Source organism: Polyergus mexicanus, unplaced genomic scaffold (genome assembly GCF_030449975.1).
Source record: "Polyergus mexicanus isolate NDT 795.1 unplaced genomic scaffold, iyPolMexi1.0 SCAF_7, whole genome shotgun sequence".
NCBI lineage: Eukaryota > Metazoa > Arthropoda > Insecta > Hymenoptera > Formicidae > Polyergus > Polyergus mexicanus.
In genome coordinates, this window is record NW_027223327.1 from 1,188,547 (window position 1) to 1,197,155 (window position 8,609).

The following is an 8,609-nucleotide window of genomic DNA, read 5'->3' on the forward strand; positions in this document are numbered from 1 at the left end:
GAATTTTTCAAATTATAAATTATGAATTATAAAAATTTTATTGATTGTAAAATAAATTATAACAAATATAGTTTTAATTACAGTGTGTCAATATATAAAGTTATCTATTATCCCCGTGGAATATTTATATCATATTTTGGGATAGTGTTTTTTTTCGTCATACATGAGATGATTCGTCCCCAGTATCAGCTGCCATGGCCTCACGATTTTCATATGCCCAAAAGCCATGGAATTCGATTAAAATACTGACCATCGTGTCACCTTGCCCACTTGCAATTACAATGTTTTATAATTTAGTTAATAATATATTAATGAAATATATTTTTCTATATCATAATATATCATATGCAATATTTTATACCAAGATAGTAAATCCTGCAATGTAATTTTACATGGATCTGCTGGTTTGACCATGTCAAATATCTCATCTTTAACATCGTCAAAGCTAACAGGTTCTTGACCATGCATTGTCATCTGTTCCTGTATAGCCTGCAAAATGATATCTCTTTTGATTAAAAACTATCAAAACTTGTGGAAAAATGTAATTGTAATAAAAAAACCATACGTACTCTAAAGAAATAGTTAAGACAAAATGTATCTAAGTAACCACGATTGTTGATATCGAGAATACGAAACAGATAATGAAGACTCTGAGGTTCGTGTCTATTTTCTAATGCTAAAACGAAATCTAAATAAGTTTTATAGTCCATCTCTCCTTCATAAGTCAGACACTCTTGAAATATTCGTTCAAGAAAAACACCGGTTAAAGTCCCAGTACCATATCTATATAAATACAATTATATTTTTAATTTAATTTTGTATATATGCTAATCTTATACTATAATGCAGTTTTTCAGCTTATTACCCAGCGAGTTCTTCTTTATTTAACATTCCGTTATGATCTCTGTCAAGATTAAGATACTGTCCATATACTTTGAGTGCCGAAGGTGCAGAAAACCAATTCGCTTCCTGGAGATCTTTTGGCAAATCCTCATCTCTCAACTCTAAAAGATCATCTAGAAAACTACATGCTAAAATATCTTGAATACGAACTCGTCCAGTTCGAAGAGGATCCAAAAAAAATAAAAATTTTCTCACAGCTGTGCACACATAAAAAGAATGAAAAGACTTTTCAAGACCTTCAAGTTGCGGTAACGTCGGTATCAATTCTAAAATGTAGTTTTCCAGATCCTGTGTGAATAAATAAATTTAAAATTTAAGAAAATCCCACAAATGAAAGTACAGTATAATACAAGACAGTATAATAAAGCACATATATATATTTTAAAAAACTTACTGACTCTCTGAGATATCCCTGCCCTGTCACATCGTATAAAGAAAGACCGATTCTTGTTTGATGCAACCAAACTTTTCTCATGACATAATTGAATAATGCCATGATGCTAATTCTACCGTGCGGATCTCCTTGTTGCAGTTTAGCAAAAACAACTGCGGTAAAATATGAACTGCATTTTGCTCCTGCCAATTTCCCCACTTTCTTAAAGTCCTCATAATTAATCAACTGTTCATCCCCCGACAACGGTGGACTATGATATTTGTCCAACAAAACCCATAATGCTTTTAGTTCATTATTATCGAGCAATTGCCGAGAGCGCCTTTGCAAGAATAAGGCGCGTGTCTCTTCGCGTAGCTTTTGTGGTAAAATTTCATCCTCCTTCGGCAATTTGAAATAGAACTTTGGTATAACTTTGTATGTAGTATCGTTATCTTTCGCCTTTACACCTTTCCACTGCTGATACATGCTCCGAAAGTATTCATCCTCTTTCTCCTCATTACTAGAGTTTTTATTCGCTAAAACAATACATTATATAGACAGATAGATATAAATGCATTCAGTATATTTATATCTCGTGTAATAAATAAATGTGCGAAATGCTATTTTCATTAAAAATACATACGTATACGTACGTTTCTTTACTGAAGCGCAGTTCCGTAATAGAGCTGTCAATTCCATATCCATAACGACATCCACCGTGTATTGTTATCATTCGATTCTTAATATATTCTAATGCACCTGCAACCTGCACCTCGGTCGCTTAAGATTATGTTGGGTTATAGGGTGTAAGATTACCCCCGGGTGACCCCGTGACAGAATCACTTTAAATGCAGCGGCCGATAATCGCCTAATCGTCCTCTCCTCGTTCGAGACGAGCCGGATGTCAGATATGGTAGGAAAATTAAATTTGCATCGCGCGCGCGCGTGCTTCGATTCTACGTACGGAATGAATGGCGATATAGGTTAGACGCGACGTTGCGTGTGTCCGCGCGGAGGATAATAAAGTTGTTTCGACTACGTGGCCGATTTGTGTGCGGCTCATGAGCATCATCCTGCGGGATTCATCGTCATCGGAGAGGAGCGGTGATGTACGTCGGTGATAACAGATAAAAAGCCATACAGTCGAGCTATAATAAAAGGATGATCCTATTTAGAACGGGCTCGATTCTGGGTTTCTTGATCCTGGTCAGCGGATTTCGGGAGTACAACAAGATGGATCTGATCGCTTTGCGCGAGGAGGTTCGATCCATGTTCGATTACGCTTACTCCGGTTACCTGACGCACGCCTATCCCTACGACGAGCTGCGTTCGTTGAGCTGCGATGGCTTCGACACCTGGGGCAGCTTCTCCCTGACGCTGATCGACGCCCTGGACACGCTCGCGGTTATGGGTAATCTCTCCGAATTTCGTCGCGTTGCCGAGATAATCAGCGCGAGGGAGAACTTCGAGGCCAACATCAACGTGTCCGTGTTCGAGACGAACATCCGGGTGGTCGGTGGGCTGCTGAGCGCACATCTATTATCGCGCAGAGCAGGTGTGAAGCTGGAACCGGGTTGGCCCTGCAACGGTCCGTTGCTGCGTCTTGCCGAGGATATGGCAAAAAGACTGATCGCGGCCTTTGATACACCTACAGGGATGCCATATGGTACGGTTAATCTCAAGTATGGTGTGCCGGAAGGCGAAACCAGCATCACTTGTACCGCTGGCATTGGCACTTTCTTACTGGAATTTGGTACCCTCTCCAGGTTGACGGGAGATCCTTTGTACGAAGAAGTGGCCATGAATGCTATAAAGGCGTTACATTATTATAAATCCAACATTGGCTTAGTCGGCAATCATATAGATGTTCTCACCGGTCATTGGACTGCCCAGGATTCTGGTATAGGCGCTGGAGTCGACTCTTATTTTGAATATCTGGCCAAGGGTACATTACTGTTCCAAGATCCCTCACTGGCTTCGATATTTCAGGAACACAAGAGGGCCATAGAAAAATATATTCGTCGAGAAGATTGGCATCTATGGGTTTCCATGACTAAGGGTCAAGTGACGCTGCCAGTTTTTCAATCCCTGGATGCTTACTGGCCTGGCGTGTTGAGTTTATTCGGCGAGATTGCGGACGCGATGAGATCCTTGCATAATTATCATCGCGTGTGGAAACAATTCGGATTCACTCCTGAGTTCTACAATATACCGCAGGCTGAGGCGGGTACCAATAGAGAGGGCTATCCCCTGCGACCGGAGCTCATAGAATCCGTTATGTATCTTTACAGAGCAACCAGAGATCCCTGGCTGATCCAAGTGGGAGTGGATATGCTGAGAAGTTTGCAGCACAGCGCCAAAACCACGTGCGGCTACGCGACCATCAACGACGTCCGGGATCATCGCAAAGCAGACAGGATGGAGTCCTTTTTTCTCGCAGAGACTACCAAGTATCTGTATCTTCTTTTCGACTCCGACAATTTTATTCATAATACCGGCTCTGAGGGCGAAATAATCGACACTCAGTGGGGTCGGTGCGTCGTGGACGCTGGCGGATATATCTTTAACACTGAAGCTCATCCAATCGATCCTGGAGCGTTGTATTGTTGCCGGCCGGCACGAGAGATCTTCCCGGACAAGAGACCGGTTCTTAAAAGATTTCTACCGACGCAAAACACGCCGGAGGATAACATCACGCCGAACGATCTTCGCTTCGAAAAGGATGTTACCGAGACGAAAAATCCAGGTGTGCTGCCGATCACGATAGCCAAATTATCCGAAATTAGACACTATGCTGTGAACAAGAAAGAAGACGTTGTCAATGAAAGTTTTTCATCGTCGAACGCTTCATCGCCAAGGGATTCTGCTGTAGAAAACGCGACAGTCGAGGAAGTGAAGAAATCGAATCAAACCGTTCGACTTCCAACACAGATTCTCGCACCCTCATCGACGATCTATAAAGCCGACGATAGTGACGGTTCTGACAATTTTGAATCTTCAATATTATCCAATGGACAGTACTCGACTCCTTCGAGTGTCACGGTCCAAAATTCTGGTACTCGACAAAACGCGACCCCGAGTCTTGTCAAGACCAGATTCGAGCCTCAAATAATGTTGGAGAACATCAGACGTGGAAATCTTTATCCAACAAATATCACAGCGAGACAGAATTATCAGATCTTATCCTGTCAAGCTCAGCCATTCCTACAACGAATGTCGATCATAGGGGAATTTTTTTAAATAACGCATAAATAAATCGAGGATGTATAAAAGTTTGTGAATTTGTTACGGCGATTCTTGAACTATTTTTGATTCGCAAGAGAGACTGTTGTTATAAGAACGAGATTTTACACAGTCTTGTTTCGCAAACATGTACTTTAATATATTGCTGTGATATAATTGTTGTATAGTTTATAATAAATATAAGATATGCAAATAAAGTATCTACTTTTTTATTATTGACAATTTGAAGAATCTCGTATTATTGAGTATTTAATTGCGTCATCTTATATTTTCTTTTCTGTAATTTTTGAGATTGTTTACATTGTTTGATCTATCAAAATTAAATTCTGAAAATAAAAACTTTAGTCTATGCTATCTTTTATCTTATTATATTTTCCTGTATGCTTTTTTCATATATTTCTTTCTACAACTGTCAATAGTCTTATATATTTATGTAATCTGCAATATATAATATAAAAACATAAATACATGGATATAATTACTATCATCAGGTATATATGCAAGTATAATTTCCAACATTGGGTAATATTTGTTGTATCTGTCATATTACCGACGGTACTCTATTCAATATGGCGATGGCGAATTGTTTGTAGTTTTGCTTCATAATCTTCATATGTTTCATTATGGCTGATAAAAGACAGAATAGTTTATCAGTGAGTATTAAAACTTTGACTAGAAATTTGATTTAATTTTTGTCTATTTATAAATTGCGCTACGAAAATATTATTTATAGAAATAACAATTGTCCCATTTATTTTATACAAATTTTACGTAAGTGCATTTAAAAATAACCTCCTTATTATAAACAAATTATATTCTATGTATATATATATATATATAAATTAGTTTTAATGTTATACTGTAATGTTACAGAAAGAAGAAATAGCCAAGCAGTTTATGCTGCCAGAAAGAAAGAGCAAGATTGCAACATTATTGAAACAAGACGGTCAAGCGTATTGTATTTGTAGAAGCTCGGATAGTTCTCGTTTTATGATGTAAGTAAACTCATTGAAACGCTGGTATTTAAAATTATTTAAATAATTATTTATTATTAAAAATTTTTTTATTATGAGGAAATCATGATTCTTATTTACATTTTAAATTGTTTCAGAGGATGTGACGCATGCGAGGAGTGGTACCATGGTGATTGCATAAACATAACTGAAAAAGATGCAAAACATATTAAACAATTTTTTTGTGTTGTAAGCAAGTTTTTTGACATTTCTGTTTAAAATATAATATAAAAAATAAATTAGTATAATTAATTATCATTACACAGCGTTGTAGAGAAGAAGATTCAACTTTGATAACACGATACAAACCACGTAAAACTGACCAAGATGACAGAAAACATAAAAAATATAAGGAGAAGGAAGGAGGACATCGATACGAGTATGATGCGCCTTGGGATCCTAGAGTAGAGAAAAAATCCTCCAAGCGTTGCGGGGAATGTACAGGATGTCTACGTATAGAAAATTGTGGAAAATGTGATGCCTGCAGGTGAACTAAAATGAAGAAAGAAGTGTGAAATATTATTTATACGATGCAATTTTACTTATGGAATTTATTTGTTGAATTTTACATGTGTACAGACATTTGAAGAAACATGGGCCTTCGGTGCGATTAAAGCTCAGATGTATCCAACGAACCTGCCGTGTACTGGGAGATCCACTGAAACCTTCCAAAAGTTTCAACAAGGGAACGAAATTGACGAAAAAGCGAAAGAGAGATTCGAGTAATGAAAGAAATGAATATTTGGAGCCACCACGTCATTGCTACGGACCTGCGTGCACGAAGCAATCGCGGTCCGGTAGCAAATACTGCTCCGATGACTGTGGCTTAAAATTAGCGACGAGCAGGATCTATCAGGTGCTACCGCAACGGATACAGGAATGGTCACTGACTGCATGCATTGCGGAGCAAAATAATAGACGCGCTCTAGAATCAGTGAGGAAGCAGCAACACGATGTTCGTAGAATACTTCAGGAGCTGGAAAAGAGACACGTTGAATTAGATCGTATCGTTGAACGTGCAAAACACGCGACTATCGATCCGCAAGCCGAGGTTGACGACAACGACGATACGGAAAGTAGCATGTACTGTATCACGTGCGGCCACGAGGTCCATTCAAGAACCGCCGTTAAACATATGGAAAAATGTTTCAATAAGGTAATACATAAAATAATAATATATCACAGAAAACATCATTCACATAGTTCTCACTTTAATTTATGAGCTTTTAATCAAAGTTATAGTTATAGATTAAATATATTTATATAAAACAAGTTATAGTCATATAAACAAACATCTAATCTATCAATCTATTTTTTAATAAGTCACATATGGTTCATTTTATGAAATAATTTTTAATTTTTTTTGAAGTAAAAATTAATGCTCTTATTGATATAATCTTGCAGTACGAATCGCAAGCATCTTTCGGCTCAATTTTCAAGACGCGTATCGAGGGCCAAGTGATGTTCTGCGACTTTTACAACCCTGTGAATAGAACCTATTGCAAAAGATTACGTGTTCTCTGCCCAGAGCACTGCAAAGATCCCAAGATTGGCGATAGTGAGGTGTGCGGTTGTCCGTTAGTTACGAACGTGTTCAACGTTACGGGTGAGTTTTGTCGCGCGCCTAAGAAGAACTGCGTGAAGCATTATATGTGGGAAAAATTACGACGTGCGGAGATCGATATGGAGAGAGTGAGGCAGTGGCTGAAAATTGACGAACTCGTAGAACAGGAAAGGCAAATACGATCGAATATGGCGACACGAGCCGGTGTATTAGCTCTAATGTTGCACTCTACTTACAATCATGAGTTAATGGAACAGATGACGCAGGAACAGAGCAGGGAACAATTACAGGCGATGGAGGAGGAGCTACAGAGAAGATATGGTTTACATCAAAAGGAATAATGTATGGAGCAGTGATAGCTTCTCCCTACTTCATATTCTTCATGATTCGACTGCAATATTATATGTTTTAAACCAATTTTATATATAAGAAAATGACTATGATACGTATAGTGTATATATATATATATATATATATATATATATATCCATACACTCGTAACAATTTTTAATAAATAAAATTGTATGAAACAGTAAACACAAGATAAAGTTGAAAAGTTATAGCAAGTTGGTGCAACTGTTATACGTGTGAACTGTAATGTAATATATATATATGTATGTATGTATGTGCGTGTTGTTTGTACCTATTAATAATAAGATTAAGATATTTATGCCAATATTGTACATTTAAATCTCATGTCTGTCGGTTTTGGGAATTTTAGAAATTTGTAACAAGTCTCTACATATTTTAATGTGAATGTTTATACCTTTTAAAGAAAATGTCTATTCATATGTCGGAAGAGAGAAATATCTCTTGATTCATTTATATATAAAATGAAGAATTTTTCTAAATGATGGTTTACAATAGATGGAGAACTAGTTTTTCTTTTTGGTAATATCGTTATTATTTACATTATGGTATATCGAGAGACGTAGACGTTAGGATCTTTCTTTTTTCACACACTCCGACAATCAATCGTTTCAACAAAAATCATTTATTCACATGTCGTAGCCTCTGCAGATGCAAAATAACACGCCAAACTAGCGATTTATCGCTTAGCTTCGGAAAATAATCGCGCAAAGCGCATAAAATGGACATTGATCCTCTCAGGAGAATCGCCTGTTTCGATTAGTTTTCTTAAACGCATCAGTGATGCGCAATATCTATCGAAATCTTTTGTTATTCCAACAACACATTTTTAATCTAAGATTATTATTATATTATTATAATCACATAGAGAAATAATAATTCTTGGAAGTTTATGTAAAATGTTTCAGTAGCAATAATAAAATTATCTTTCTTTTATCTATAGAAGAATTGAGAGATTATATAATTTATATATGCAAAAATTAGGAACGAATATATCAAATGGCAATATATTAAAAGCAAATGCATTTGAGGTTCGTGCAAATTAAGCGATTGTATAACATCAACTTCAAAATATTTAATTATAAAATATATTATAATAAAATAAGATATATTATAATAAAATTGTAGTAAAGTATTTCATTTA

At 36.8% G+C, this 8,609-nt stretch overlaps 3 protein-coding genes across 5 annotated transcripts; 2 read left to right on the forward strand and 1 right to left on the reverse strand.

Moving 5' to 3' along the window:
- Positions 1-48: 48 nt before the first annotated feature.
- On the reverse strand, positions 49-2,466 carry LOC138934588 (serine/threonine-protein phosphatase 2A regulatory subunit B'' subunit gamma-like). 2 transcript variants are annotated; one of them, XM_070298522.1, is made up of 6 exons: positions 1,920-1,996; positions 1,298-1,812; positions 866-1,191; positions 570-783; positions 362-489; positions 49-269 (listed from the first exon to the last, which is right to left on the reverse strand). In XM_070298522.1, the coding sequence occupies exons 2-6, from the start codon at positions 1,760-1,762 to the stop codon at positions 158-160; spliced, it is 1,245 nt and encodes a 414-aa protein (XP_070154623.1). In that variant the 5' UTR covers positions 1,763-1,812; positions 1,920-1,996; the 3' UTR covers positions 49-157. The 2 variants fall into 2 exon arrangements, with proteins under 2 accessions (XP_070154623.1, XP_070154622.1); XM_070298521.1 differs by having other exon boundaries at positions 50-269; positions 1,930-2,466.
- Positions 2,064-4,689, forward strand: Edem1 (ER degradation-enhancing alpha-mannosidase-like protein 2). Of its 2 annotated transcripts, XM_070298518.1 has the most exons (2): positions 2,064-2,385; positions 2,452-4,688. In XM_070298518.1, exon 2 carries the CDS (start codon positions 2,510-2,512, stop codon positions 4,514-4,516), a length of 2,007 nt encoding a protein of 668 aa, XP_070154619.1. In that variant the 5' UTR covers positions 2,064-2,385; positions 2,452-2,509; the 3' UTR covers positions 4,517-4,688. The 2 variants fall into 2 exon arrangements, with proteins under 2 accessions (XP_070154619.1, XP_070154618.1); XM_070298517.1 differs by having other exon boundaries at positions 2,064-4,689.
- A 407-nt stretch (positions 4,690-5,096) lies between these two features.
- On the forward strand, positions 5,097-8,464 carry LOC138934587 (CXXC-type zinc finger protein 1). The gene is made up of 6 exons (XM_070298520.1): positions 5,097-5,172; positions 5,393-5,514; positions 5,631-5,721; positions 5,799-6,019; positions 6,112-6,688; positions 6,937-8,464. Exons 1-6 carry the CDS (start codon positions 5,143-5,145, stop codon positions 7,435-7,437), a joined length of 1,542 nt encoding a protein of 513 aa, XP_070154621.1. The 5' UTR covers positions 5,097-5,142; the 3' UTR covers positions 7,438-8,464.
- Positions 8,465-8,609: the final 145 nt, after the last annotated feature.

What these genes read in the sequence shown, in the direction of transcription:
- LOC138934587 (XM_070298520.1), top strand. Translation starts at nt 5,143, where the DNA reads ATGGCTGATAAAAGACAGAATAGTTTATCA. An exon ending in GGAAAATGTGATGCCTGCAG is followed by an intron (nt 6,020 to 6,111) that starts GTGAACTAAAAT and finishes ACATGTGTACAG; the next exon opens with ACATTTGAAGAAACATGGGC. An exon ending in TGGAAAAATGTTTCAATAAG is followed by an intron (nt 6,689 to 6,936) that starts GTAATACATAAA and finishes ATAATCTTGCAG; the next exon opens with TACGAATCGCAAGCATCTTT.
- LOC138934588 (XM_070298521.1), bottom strand. Translation starts at nt 1,981, where the DNA reads ATGGATATGGAATTGACAGCTCTATTACGGAACTGCGCTTCAGTAAAG. An exon ending in CTGCGCTTCAGTAAAGAAAC is followed by an intron (nt 1,813 to 1,929) that starts GTACGTATACGT and finishes GTATTGTTTTAG; the next exon opens with CGAATAAAAACTCTAGTAAT. An exon ending in GTCTTAACTATTTCTTTAGA is followed by an intron (nt 490 to 569) that starts GTACGTATGGTT and finishes ATCATTTTGCAG; the next exon opens with GCTATACAGGAACAGATGAC.
- Edem1 (XM_070298517.1), top strand. Translation starts at nt 2,438, where the DNA reads ATGATCCTATTTAGAACGGGCTCGATTCTGGGTTTCTTGATCCTGGTC.